The sequence below is a fragment of the Drosophila busckii genome, chromosome 3R (genome assembly GCF_011750605.1).
Source record: "Drosophila busckii strain San Diego stock center, stock number 13000-0081.31 chromosome 3R, ASM1175060v1, whole genome shotgun sequence".
Classification (NCBI taxonomy): Eukaryota; Metazoa; Arthropoda; class Insecta; order Diptera; family Drosophilidae; genus Drosophila; species Drosophila busckii.
This window is the reverse complement of record NC_046607.1, coordinates 22,775,275-22,789,793: the sequence shown is the minus strand read 5'-3', so window position 1 is coordinate 22,789,793 and position 14,519 is coordinate 22,775,275. Positions and strand designations below refer to the sequence as shown.

At 40.2% G+C, this 14,519-nt stretch overlaps 1 protein-coding gene across 2 annotated transcripts in view; it reads right to left on the bottom strand.

Moving 5' to 3' along the window:
- The window catches only part of LOC108602123 (acetylcholine receptor subunit alpha-like 1), a 55,436-nt gene that overhangs the window by 3,187 nt on the left and 37,730 nt on the right, over nt 1-14,519 (bottom strand). For both annotated transcript variants that reach the window (XM_017990150.2, XM_017990151.2), the window contains exons 3-6: nt 13,256-13,465; nt 9,876-9,920; nt 8,346-8,455; nt 3,410-3,590 (exon numbers count right to left, since the gene is read on the bottom strand). In XM_017990150.2, coding sequence (XP_017845639.1) covers nt 3,410-3,590; nt 8,346-8,455; nt 9,876-9,920; nt 13,256-13,447 — 528 coding nt within the window. In that variant the 5' untranslated portion in view covers nt 13,448-13,465. The remainder of the gene's footprint in view (nt 1-3,409; nt 3,591-8,345; nt 8,456-9,875; nt 9,921-13,255; nt 13,466-14,519) is intronic.

The following is a 14,519-nucleotide window of genomic DNA, read 5'->3' as shown; positions in this document are numbered from 1 at the left end:
GTTTTTGGGTTTGTTTTCCCCAATCCTTGCAACTAATTTTGGGTCTGTTTAAGACTCCCAATCTATAAGTTTATCAAATTTAAAAACAATAACTTAATTTTTAAATACTTTTAAATTTAATTTGAAAAATATATTTAGTAATCTTTTTCTTGTATCGTCGACTGATCATAGTTGTCAGCAAAACAATAAATAAATGAATAAATAACGTCGCAGCCGTCAAGTGCATAAATCTTAAAGTTGCTAAAAGTTGTTAAGTTGATAAAGTTGAAGTTGCTAAAAGTTGTTTATTTAAGCGATACGCTAGTTCTTTTTTGATATTCATTTAAATTACTCGCATTACTTTATATTATATTATATTATTGCTTAAGCTAATGAATCTTATATATGTAAGATTTATTGTGTATATTAAATCATAAAATTATAAGTAACGTGTATTTAATAATGAAAAGATAGGTTGATATTCAATATGTAAACTTAAACAAATTTTGTTGACTCTAAACTAACAACTTAACAAGTTATTACTTGTAGTGCAACTTTAAACAACTTCACGGCTTCCACTTTCAGTCAAGAGTGATAATGCGCTGTCATTCTTGGTGGTGGTCAGTTAGTCGATAGTAGGGCTGTCACACATCGTTAGTGATCCAGTGTTGCTCTACTACATATAAGCCGTGATAAGTTGTTGCTAAACATTCTTAGTTTATATTTTAATATCTTTATACTTAGAGCTTAGATCAAAGTAAGCTAATGCTTATTTAAAATAGAAGCAAGTCCGAAAGTCTAGAAGCAACAACAAACAGCAGTTGAAACACAGTTGAATAATAAACACAATTTAATTTAGTGCACAATGGATAGCAAACCTCAGCTGCCATCTAAGCGCGTACGCCTGACTGTGCCACAAGCTGAGGCAAGCAGCTCATCCCAAGTGCAGCCAGCGAAAAGCGACACCTGGATGTTGCTGCAGTCAATGCAAGATCGCTTAGAACGTCAAGCCAAGCCGCTTAAGCTGCGAGAATTGGTGCTGATGCAAATGCTGCAGGAGCAAAAGCAAACAGAGCTGTGCGGCTTGGCAGAGCAGCAGCGTCAGCTGCAGTTCCAGGAGCGTCAGCTGCAGCTTGAGAAGTCACAGGAGCTGCGCAAGGAGCGCATATTGAAGGCAACCATTGCAATGATTAAAGAAGCGCTGGCTAACAGCACAGAGTGCGACATTTGCAATGAAAACTGGACCAAGTCGGGTGCACATTGCATTGCCTACTTGCCATGTGGCCATTTGTTTGGCTTGAGTTGTTTGATCGAATGTCTGCAAAGATTTGCGCATTGTCCCAATTGCAGAAGTCCAAGTTGTATAAATGATATAGCTACGGTTAGTGCGGATGTTTTCAATAAACAAAATACAATAGCCACACAAGCAAATGCAGTTAAAGCAGAAGATAAATAATAAATTTAGTTGGTAACGCTCGCTCGCTTAAGTGCATGCATCTAATTAAATTTGAAGACTAATTGTTAGTCAAACTAATACTGCACAGTCAATAAATGAAACTAGTTTTATTTTAATTTTAAGTTAATATAAAAAACAACAATTTTACATTTTCAAATCAATTAATTTGTAATTAAGTCTGTGAGCAAACAACTTTCTTTACTTTGCATAGCATATATCAAGTATACGCGCTGTGGCATTAATAAAATGCATAAAGCGCCTAACAGCAAAGCGCAGCTTGTAGTTAAATACCCTTATTAGCCTTAATTTAAGTTTAATTTAGTACAATAGTTTAAGCAACAGCTGTGCTTAAATCAATACACTTTGATTTGTTACCGCCTGCCGCAATGAATTAAACTGCGACAATATCAAATCACACACACACACACACATTCTGACAAATTTTTGACAATCGTCAATTGTGCAAGACATTGGCAAACGCGACGCTTGTTGCTACGCTCAATTCATTCGTGACAAGGGGAAATGGTAATCGAGTTGCTACAGTTGCTGCCGCTGGAAATGGCAATGAAGATGAAGATGGTTGGCTGACTGGTTGGCTGCCTGGCTGCTGTGATAAGTTTGTCACACGTGCTCTTTTGGAAATGTGCAAATAAATGACATTTACGTTTTAACATTCATTTCAGTTTGCGTGTCGCTTCGAGTGTCTTGGCTTTATTTGTTGCGCTGTCATTGTTATGGCCGTTGGCTCATTTATTTTCGTTGACTTACATATGCTGATGGGCTTAACAGCAAATACAATTTTATTTGCAACTGATAATCTACGCATATTTATGTGCCGCAATCTATTTTTTTGTTTAATCAATTTGCAATTTAAAATTACTTCTTCGCCATTAAGCCACAGTTAAGGCCCAAAAGAAATCAAGCGGCAATAATTTTTTTTTTCATGTGTGTAAGGCCAAAATCAATGAAGCATGTGGCAACTTGCGATGCGTAAATTTGCCTTATTTGGCAAAAAAGTTAATGTATAAGTAAGTGTATAAAATTTTAAGTTGTGTGCAGTGGGACTTGAGCGACAGCGCAAGACGCTGTAAGCCAAAGAGATCGAACAAAATTTAGCTGCGTTCAGTTCAGGAATAAATAAACATTATGAAATCTACCATGAAACAATTTTCAAGCAAAGATATGTCAGATATACCTATGTTGTCCTCAGTTCGATAGAAAGTTTAGTTCAACTGCCTTAAAAGTCCGCTGAGCTGCTTTCATTACAGCGTCTCTGCAATTGCGTTGGCTGCTGCTTTGCTATTAGCAGCGCCATCTAGCGTTACGCTTTATTTATTTGCCGAATTTTTGTCAGTTTTATTCAATTTATTATTTACTGTGAACTTTAACATCGCTGGCTACTTATTTAATCTAAGCTACAGTTTGTTAAAGCTGTTTGCTTGACAAATGTGAGATTATAAAGAAAAAAGTGTTCAATAGGCGTGGATGGCTCATTAAACGCAGCTGCTGTCTATTATCTACACACACACACACACACACACACATGCAGCGTTCTTGTGATTTATCACTTGCTAGCGCACAAAACGTGTCGAGTATACAAAAAAATAAGCACATAACACACACACACACACACACACAATAAACATTAACAACAGTATTGAAATAAATATATAGCAGTCTCAAGCTCAAGCCACGCCCAAGCGCTGCGTATCCTTTATACGCCATAAAAAAAAGGCAAGTATATTGAATTGTGCGTATTTTGTTTTGCTCTAAAACATGTTTAAATGCTCATTAGCACTCATTGAATTACTTCAAAATTTTGTTTAATGCTTTTATAATCGACTTGAGCATTTGATTAGCAGTCAGTCAATCAGCAGCAGCAGCAGCAGCAACGGGAGCAACTTCAAGCCAAAATTGATTGATGGCTCGAGATTGACAGACAGATAGACAGTGAAAGTAACGTTAAGCACTTACCATGTAACCATCGTAGGTCCATGAGCCGAATTTCATGAAACATGTTTGCTCATCGAATGGAAAATATTCGACATCAATTTCACAAAAGGATTTATAAATGGCGGGCGGCTTCCAGACCACTTTGCCCGTGTGATGTAAAATTGCTTTTGTCATTATTGTCACTTCATAGTTGCCATCGGCGCTGTTATAGAAAAGAAATAAAGAGTTGAGTATGGCAAATGTTTAGCTTGTAATAACAACATTTAAATATAAAATACACACACACACACACGCGCATTACTTAAGCTTCAGCCACATTATCATTGCTGGCGGGGCATATTAACTTAACGCCATAAATCTCAGCATTCGCATTATATATTGTGTATAAACCCAGGCAGCGACTCCTTTGTCGCTCTCGCTCTTTCTTTTGAGCTCACATTTTCTATTCCCCGAGTGCTTTGGCTTTGTTTTCTTTAATTAAATGAATGTTGTTGACAACTTTATTATCAGCTGAACTTTGTGAACCCAACCCCACTCCTCGCTCTCTCGCTCAACATGACTGCGTCTGCTTTAGCCACTTTAATTCTATTATTGTGTATTACTGCGGCATTCAGCTGCTCTACATGCTACACACACACACACACATATTTTATTTGCGAGTCCTTTTTCAACTGTTTTAGTTTTTAGCACACAGCTGACGACAACTGCGTGAAAAATCAAAAGAAGTGAAATAAAATTTCATTATCTTTCATTAGATTTATAAAAATAGAAATGGCGTTCAGCACAAAAGTTTCTGTTTTTTTTTTGTCTCTCTGCTCTTGCCTGCGGATTGGCATCTCGTTTGGCTTCGGCTACAACTTTGCTACAAAGAAGTGCCACCAATGTGTGTGTGTGTGTGTGTGTGGCGCACAGATTAACGCGCTGATAGCCACAGCAGGCGCCGGCGGCCAGCAGCGAGCTAGCAAGGATATGCCGGCTGTGATACTCATACGCCGCGTTGTCTCAACACACACATATACATATATATTTGTGTGTGTTTGTGTGTGTCTCACCACACCCCACAGCATCACCGTGAAGATAATGGCTGCAATTGCGGTGACCCCCAGGCGTGGTTTTGGTTTTTCGGTTTGGTTATAAACTTTTCTGCGCTTTTGTCTCGCTCTCTCTCTTTTTTTTTTGTGTTTGGTGTCATTTTTTGCGCCCTTGCTCTGCGCTTTTTGCAAATGCCTTCGGCTATTTTAAATGGTTTTTAGCCATTAATGGCTTTACTGCTGCCGCTGCCGCTGTCGCTGCCGCTGTCGCTGCCGCTGCTGCTGCGCTTTTGTCGTTGTTGTAATAACATTTTAAAATGCTTTGCTTTTGGATTTGGACTTAGTGTGCGGCATTAGCTTTGTCTGTGGCACTGCCATTGCCTCATTGCCTCCAGCTCATTGCTAATGGACAATACACAGGGCGTTGGCCAAAGCCTAAAATGGGTGTGTGCACTGCTTAAATAACGCACTAATTTCCCAAACTACGCAATTGCTTAAATATATATTTTTCTTTAAATGAATTTGTAATTAGCTAGGCAAAATGTATTTTTAATTAGTTGCGCTAATTAAGTTGCTACAGCAAGGCGTAACTCAAATAAATTAAAATAATTAGTAAATAAAATGAAAATACTAAGCATAATTAAATGAAAGCCTAAAACTTTACATTAATTAATTTTATGTTTGAATATAAGGCAAATGCATGCGATATCAAAGTAGCGCTAGGCGGCTTTCTGTTTAACCGCGCCACGTCCACTCAGTGCAAACGATCGTCGTGAACTAAACTTGTCAGCAAATCGACAGCAGAGACGTCAAAGCGCGCGCGAGATCAGCGACGCACTCTCAATTAAACGAAGAAGAGCGAGAGACGCAGGCCGACTAGCTTCTGTAGCAGTGAAAACGAAAGCGACGTACTCAGTGAGTAGCGCTGCAACTGCAATTATAAGACACACGAGTCGATTGGCTTCGGTAGCAGAGAGCGAGAGCGACTGTTAGTCTAAGCGTCGTTGCAGCTGCAATTATAAGACACTCGATCGATTGGCTGTCGCAGAGAGAGCGAGAGTAACTAATTGACTGAGCATCGCTGCAGCTGCAATTATAGAAGAAGAAGAAGAAAGACACACAGCTCGATTGGCCTCTGTCGCAGAAAGAGCGAAGGCGTCTTACTGAGTAAGCATCGCTGCTGCTGCAATTATTGGTCAGCTGGCCTCTGTCGCAGAGAGATAGAGTGCGAGAGCGAGTGGCTAACTAAGCGTCGCTGCAGCTGTAATTATAAGACACTCAGATCGATTTTCGTCTGTGGCAGAGAGAGAAAGCGAGAGTCAGCGACTAACCAACTGAGCATCGCTGCTGCTGCAATTATAAGACTAACAGGTCGATTGGCTGCTGTCGCAGAGAGAGCGAGAGCGAGAGCAAGAGCGAGAGCAAGAGCGAGTTACTAACTGAGCATCGCTGCTGCTGCATTTAGAGAAGAAGAAGAAAGACACACAACTCGATTGACCTCTGTCGCAGAAAGAGCGAAGGCGTCTAACTGAGTAAGCGTCGCTGCAGCTGCAATTATAAGACACTCATATCGATTTATGTCTGTCGCAGAGAAAGCGAGAGCCAGCGACTAACTGACTGAGCATTGCTGCTGCTGCACTTATAGAAGAAGAAGACACACAGCTTGATTGGCCTCTGTCGCAGAAAGAGCGAGAGCAACTAACTGACTAAGCGCCGCTATAGCTGCAATTAGTATAAGAAACCAAAGCTACAAAATAAAATGCAAGCTCTCAGCTTTGATAAATAATGTAGAGTAAACGCTCTTAAGAAATTGTATACTATTCAACTTGTCTCTTATATTTGTAGTTCTTGCTTAAATTACTTTGATGTGTGGTCAATTGCTTTGGCTCTAACTGGAAGCCAACACATTATGGAGTGTACTCGAGCGCGATTTTAATTTCTTGGATCAACACGAAAATTAATTGCTGGAATTAAGCGGCTTTTACAAATATAAACAGCGCAAAGGCAAACAAACTGGGCGAATGAGCTGGAAGCTACTAGACTGAAGTGGAAGTGGGTGGGGTGGGGTGGGGCGATGGGTGGGTGTGTCTATGCGCTAATTTATTGTGGTTGCTATTTACACAAACTTAGTGCTGCGTCTGCTTTACGATTTCTTTTGCCTGCCAATGCGTATTTAATGAGCTGTGCTTAGTACGCTCTCTAGCTAATTATGCGCGCTCTCGCTCGCTCCCAGTCTTAAACAGCGCTTAGGCTTTGACATGAATATAATTTGTTGGTTTCCGTTATTGTTGTTGCTGTTGGGCAAACGCAATTTAAATTCGCACAAAATGCAAAAACATTTCGTATGCAATCAAGCCACAAACAATTAGAGACAAACAAGCGCGTTCAAGCCACGTTCAATAAATTACAACTTTTGATGCTTGCTGCGTTACAGTTTAGGCCAACAATACACGCGCAGCTGCCATTATTTTATAGGCCAACATGCTGGCTGGCTGGCTGGCTGGCAGGTGCTGCTTGTTGTTGGTTTTGCTGTTTTTGTGTGTGTGTCTAGGCCATATTGTTATTGTTGTTGGCTTATAGCGTGTTTTGGCCTACAAAGAACGCGCGCAACTATTTGTTGGCTGCTATTTCACATTTAGCAGACAATTAAACATTTTTCATTGCATACGCATGTGCGTTGTTACGCGCAGCTGTTGTATATGTATGTGTGTGTGTTGGCTAACAAAAAGTTTTGTGGTAATATATGGCCTGGCCTCGTTGCAATTGTATAAATCTCAGCTAGTGCCATTGAGTGCGTAATGCATGCAGGACTAGTGTAAAGCTCTTAAATTGTTATTTAGTAGCGTCGTGTCTAAAAATAAAGCCGAGACTTTAAAGCAGCACAATGTACTTGAGCAGCAGCAGGCAATTTATATTGACCAACACAATTAACTACAAGTGTCCACGGCATGGCTTTATTATAGAATGTACAAATTATTTGCAGTTAAAAAAAAACGAAGCTTCAAAAAAAGCAAAGCGTAGCGCTATAAATGACAATGGCGCTCATATAACACGCAATGCGTATACGCAGTGTATCGCTGTATATGTGTGTGTGTGTGTGTGTGCTTTAAGTATTGTTGTTACGCAGAGCAACGAGAATGCTTTTGTCGTTGTTGGCAAATGAAATTTAAGCTTTTTCCAAGCAATAAATTACGAGTTTTTATGACTCTGCTAAAGGACACACACACACACACACACACACCACCACCACCAAAAAGTATGGTATGCGAATAGTTGCTAAAGCCAAAGCAACACACAGCTGAAACCAAAACAATGAGGAAGCGGCAGCGGCAGCAAAATAAGCTGAAGCAAAGCAGCATACCAATGTGGCACATAAAGCGCGTAAGCCGATCTGCCAAAAAGGAGCGATGTCCTGCAACAAAAGGCATATCGACAAAGTCAAGTGTTGGCCGCGCCGAGCCAAAGCAAAACGAGGCACAGTGGTCATAATAAAATAAGCCTCACTATAACCATAAAATATTCATAACTTTAAGCTCTGACAATAAAAGCGCATAAAGCCACAAAGCCGTAGCCAGCTGACTACAAAAAATAAGCACACTTTGGCCCACTGTGCGCGCTGCACTGCACAGTGAAATACGACACAAGGCAAATTATAATAATTACAGTGAGCATAGACAGCATAACAGCAACTAAAGGCGCAGACATAAAGCGTAGCGCTCTCTCTCTCTCTCTCACTTTCTCGCTCATATTACATAGAAATAAAAATACGTTAATCATCGTCTGATAAATTGCGAGCCAAGTAACTGTATGCTTTGATTTATGCGCGCGTCGCGCCCATTGGGCAATTATGCAAATGGCCATAGGCGCCGCCAAAGCAACCACAAAACCCCCCCAACTCAACCCTAAAATAAATGGAAAAAACTTACTTGTTATATAGCACAATATCGGGCAGCCATATGTGTTCAGAGGGCACATGCAGCGTATCCACGCCGCCGTAATCATCCGGATTCCATTTCAATTTGTAGTCATTCCATTCCTGCAAATAAAGCAGCATAATAATGCATATTAAAAAGAAATTTGTACTTTGTTGTTTAACTTTGCGCTTTAACGCTATCAGCGCATATTAAATTTGTGGCATGCAACATAAACGCAGTGGCTTTGTTGCTGCTGCTGCTGTTTACGTTTCAATTGCACAGCATTAATTATGCATTAATTTATTGGTGGCTAAGCTGTTGGCATTAAATTAAATTTTCATAATAGAATTTCAATTGCAAAGCGCGCCATAGTCTTGTTTACAATGCCAAAGCACTGAGGATAAAAGTGGATGGGGCTGCTTTTTTTTTTTGAAGCTTCGACTGCATTTAGTCTGCACTAAATAACACAAGACTTTAATATAATACAAGCAAGCAGCTTATGCTTTATATTGCTATTTATCGACAACATTTTGCTGATGAAATATATTGCACATTTAATTGCGGTTACCCATAGCCGTACACCCGTATGCCCCACAGGCGCTGTTAAACATTTATGGACATGCGGATGCACACATTTGTGGCTTTATTGACATACTGTTGTATATTAATGTGTGCGTGCAACACAAACTATGTAATACATATGCATGTGCATGTGTGTGTGTGTGTGTGCATAAACAGCAAATAATAATAAATGTACAACAATTATGTGGGCGTTCTCAATAAGGCTTAAAATCAATTTATTGCAAAGCGCCGCCGCTTTGACAAATTTATGCAACGTTAAATAATTGAAAAGTTAATACATTTTTAATATTAACAGTGCGCTTAACTTTTGTTGTATCTTCTGCTGTTGTTTTGTGCCCACGCAATTATGTTTTGTCTAAAATAACAATACCGCCTGCACATTTAGCGCGTTGCATAATTTATATATTTAAATTTGTGCGCGCTCCCATTGTCAATTGTCAAACAGGGCGCGGCTTAGGGCGTTGGCTTTTCAAAAAAAAAACTATTTACTGCAATTTGTGTCTAGGATTTAAGTGCATATTTTATGCAAAGCCCTCAAAGTAAAACAACTGCGCAAATCCAATGGCATTCTGTTTGCCAAACAGGACAACGCATTAGTGCAAAGTGAATGCACATGTCGCTGCAGCTGAAGTGGCCACAGCGCGCCACTTGGCCAAAGTCAAACTCAAATTCGAATTCAAATTCAAATTCAAATCTAAGCCAGCGCGTTCAATATGCTGCCACATCCCAACACTGGTCACAAATTGGCATTATGCGAAATGCCATTGCGGGCTTTCAATTCTTTTGGCTGCTTGTTGTTGGCTGAAATTATTTAACTGCAGCGAAGCGTGCAAATGGCAAATTCATGTTGCACGGAAGCGTTAAGAAGATTGGCAGCAGCCCAGCTTAGCCACAAATCGTCGATGTAACCAAACTAAAAGAATTTATATATTCAAGTTGAAAGTCTTGTTTGGCACTTACCTGCTCCACCCAAACGTTTGTGGTCATAATTTGATTCTTTAAATTCTGCAATGAGAAAAAAAAAACGTGTTAAATTTAAATAAATGCTAATTTAAAAAAAAATGCATGCTGATCGCGCATTTTGTGACGTCACAAACTTAAGCGCTGCAGCTGTTTGGCAACACTTAAAGGCGAGCGCGCTGAATGGCAAAAGTAAGAAGAAGCTGCTTGTGAGTACGATTTGCAATTAAATTTGCTTGAAGCGCAGCTCAACCAGCTTGTTGAACTAACCGCTGACAGTTAGTGTATTTATATAGTACTATATACCACACTGTCTGCATAATAAAATTCTAAAGTGCTTGACCAATGCAATTGAGTGGGAGTTAGCGCCAGCTGCAGCTCTTAGCGGCCACTACTTGTCGCCTGTGCTCGCTCGCCAGTTGCTGCGTCTCGAGCTCATCAAATTGAAAATCGCTGCGACGAGCGAATGTATTTTTAGTGAACTCAACTGTTGGTGCTGTCGGTGGCGTTGGTTAACAAATGGGTTTGAAATTCGCCAAGCTGAGCAGGGGAGAACAAACTGGAGCAGCAAGTGCTGGATTAAATGGCGCTGCAGTTGGTTAGCTTTGAGTCATAAGAAACAGTTGCCAGTTGAGAGTTTGTGTTGCTCTTTGGCATCATTGAGTTTTAATCAATTTAGCGCGCGCAGGGGGAGCGCTGATTGTTAAACGAGCATAAAGTTTAAACAAAGTTGCGGTAAGCCGCCGCCAAGTGGATTAAAACTTGTCACAGTCGACAGGTATGTCAACTAAAGCGACATAGACAAGTTATGACTTGTTTAATTAATGTCTGTCTTGGAGCAACAAGTAATTGAACGCTAGAGTTAGAGCGTGCCATAAACAGTTTTCAAGCATATCAAACACACAAAGTGCTCTAATTTGTGTCTTAACTGATGCACGCACGACAAGATACACACACGCACACACACGCATACGCACACGCATGTAACTTGAGCTGGGGCTCTCATTATATTTATGGCTGGCAGCTTCCCGTTCATATTTATTTTTGCTGGCAGCCAACTCATTAAATGTAAGCGAGAAAAAAAATTAGAAAACGATAAAATTGCGGAATAAATCACTTGAGAGCGCGTTGAAAAATGTAATTAACGACAAAATGATAATGACGAGACCGCAACGTAAGCGTAACGTAAGCAGCAATACGTTATAGATAATCTCGCTGCCAAGCAGTGTTAATAGAATTTCTACAACAATTGTCTAAGTGTGTGTGCCGCTCAGTGGCACAAACAAGCAGCTGCAACTTCTAAGAGCTCATTAGAGACAGAGAGAGAAAGAGAGAGAGAGAGAACGACAAAAGCCAAGCAACTAGGCACAAAGACGCGCGCCGCATAAGGAAGAGATAAAATAGCAAAACGCGTTGCGCGTATCCTTTATGCTTTATGTACAACATCCGCTGCAGTTTTCCACTTTGCCTTAGGGTCGCTCTGGCGCGTCTTGAGCTGTCGGCCACAGAAAATAGCATTCATGTCCATGGTTCACACCTACAAATGCCTAACTGGGTTTGTTGCTATGTAATTGCTGCCGCTGTTGCTGTTGTTGCTGTTGTTGTTGCGGCTGTTTGCTTATTCACACTTAGTGCTTACCCCTGGCGCACAGGATGTTGCTGTTGCAGGATATACAGTATTTAAATTGCTTAAGCCATGGCTTTAAGCCTTATAAGATGCAACTGAATTTGCATTTTGTGTGGCTGCTCTGGCTACTGCCTCAGCTTTGAGCTTGTTTACAATTTAAATCGAATTTCCTGTTGGCCGTAAATAAACTTTACCAACACCCGGCAGCAAAACAAAAAATATACAACAACTTTCACTGCACACACTGAGGCAATTCATATTAAAATAAATGTTTGCATTGTTAGTTGGTTAGAGCCCAAGCAATTGTTATGCAGCAGCAGCAACTGAAATGGAATACGAGCTTAAAGCGGCTTTAAGCTGCAGTTTTCATATTGATATAGCCCAACTTTACAATTGGCAGTGCCTTTGGTAATAAGCCAAACTAATTTGCAAGCTTTTTGCCAGTGGCTGCAAAGGACTCGCTCGCTTTTGTTTATTACAATTGCTTGGTTTGAATTTATGTACATAATTCAAGTTTCTATTTGTGTTGCTAGCAGCAGCAGCAGCTGCTGTGGCTAATAAGCAACTAAAGTTAGCAGCAGCTGCTGCTGCAAAATGCAACTGATTGTGTTGGCAGTCTGTGGCCCAATGATTGCAATTTTCCAAAAAAAAGTACACAAAACGAGCCAAAGCAAAAAACTTGGATATAAGTGCTGCTGTGATTTCGTTCAAAGGCATTTACAACAGAATGTTGGCAACACGTGCAATTCAATTGCAATCACAACAACAAGCTAAATCAAAGGGCAGCAGCAGCAATAAATGACCAGTGAACTCTGTAGTAATAGAAATTCTGCGAATATTTCAAGCCAGTGTGCTAGCTCGGCTTACGTAGCGTATGTGCAATATAACGTTGCTATGTACCACAGCCAGCTGCCATCTGGCAGCAATTTCAATATTGAAACAGCAACTGGACAAACCTTTTTGGCCAGTAAATAATTTATAAAAAATTAAGCAGAAAATACAAAAAGGTTATTTTTGTTTTGTAGTTTAATTTCAATGGAACTCTGCTCGTAGCTAAAATCTAAGCAAGTAGCAAGTGAAAATTTCAATTTCCCATTGCTGCTTGGCATGCGCCTTTTAGTGCTGCTGCTGCTGCTGCTGGTGCTTAGCGTGTGATTTATAACTGCAACAAAAAGTATAAAAAAAGAGGCGAACAAAATCAAAAAGGGGCTAAAAGCTAGCAGGAAGCATTTTGTGCTGAGCGCGGGCTGACGGGTTTGACCAAAAATGTGGCACGTAACTGTGTGTGCTACGGTTTTTCCCATTTCCGCTAGTGTCATGTGCAAAACCGAGACCAAAGATTGTGCACAATTGTAGTTTTGCTTTTGCCATTGGCCAACTGAAATATTGCTCAATTTTTGCCATCTTGATGCTCTAAACAGGGAGAGAAAGAGAGAGAGATGCAATTGTTGCAAAGTTAATCAACAATAGCGGCAGCGGCCCATTGATTTATTATGCAAACAGCAAGTTTGAGTGTGGGATTAGTAGTGCGTAAGCTTGTCTGTGGCTTTAAAGCGCTTTTGTAAACAGTTATTAATTACATCGACTGATTGTTTACAGCGGCTTATAGCCCAATGCCATTCGCTTACTTACAGTTGGCTGTGTTGGCTTTGCAAATTAAGCCGCTTTGATTGGCAGTTGTCAAAAGCGAGCGCGGCAGCTTAATCATAATAAATTGTAAACGGTTAACTGTATTCACTAGTTTAGTACTTACCACATCGATTAACTGCGATAAACGCAGTCCCATTTTGACTGTCAGACGATCCGAGTTATTGCCCACGGGTCGTATGAGTCGATTGTAGTTGCTCAGCAGATCGTCGTAGAGACGCTTCGCATCTGGATTCGCCAAGCCGCCGGTTGCAAAATGCAGAGCTATAAATACAGCTGCGAATAGCACGCTCCCCATCTTAGGCCAGCTCCAGCCCTGTAAATAAATAAACAGCCATGAGATATTAAATCTAAATGCAATGCGTCTTTGCTGTCTGCTGCGCTTTCTTTGTGTGTGCGTGTGCGCTCATAAATTTTGCAAAAGTGTCAAAAGTATTAGAGAGCGACGAAGAGCGGGCAGCAAACTGCAGCTAGCCTCAGTGCAGCCATAAACACCATTTAATCTTTTGGCTTAAACTCTCAAGTTGGTCGACACACACACAAGCACACACACACACATGCATGCAGCTAGCTATATTTGTTGCTTGTCCTTTTACACTTTTGCCACATGCACTTTATGCCGCTTAACATTTTTGTTATTGTTCAATTGTTGAGGGACATAATCTAAAGTTTAAAATCTTACACACACACACAGAGACGCTTGTAAGTGTGCGTGCTTGCACGCTTCGCTGCATTTTTGGTTTTGCTTTCTTTCTCTTGCTCTCAACTATCTCTGACATTGCATTTTTGTGCTCAACTTTCGCACTGACATGGCCCAAGTGCTGCAATATATGACTACATTAAGCACAAACAAGCAATTATGTTCATTTCTCTTACGCACATTTACATGCTTTTGCTCATACACTTTGATAACATTTATAAAAAATGCCAAAGGGTATGCTAAACTAATGCAAACTGTGTGTAAAAGGGAGTTGCAGGCATGGCAGACCACATAAAGTTTATTATATTGAGTAGCAAGACGAACTGACTCAATATAGCCATGTCCGTGCGTCTATTTGTCTGTATGAGCCACAAGAACTCAGCACCTATAAGCGCTAGAGCAACTAAATTTGTTCACGAAGTTCATCTATTTCCTATATCACACATAAGCTTTGAAATTTTCTAAGCGATCGGATTTATAACTTAGCAGCAGTGTTCCCATTTTAGCTATTTTATTGCTAGATAATAGTTAGATCTAGTAGTTTATAAACTGAAAAAACCAATACATTTTATAGAATGCTATCAGCTAGATATCAGACTATTTAAAAAGTGTTTGGATTACTTTTGTATCTCCTTTACCGATAGGATGTATTTTAAGTTTTATAAAATAC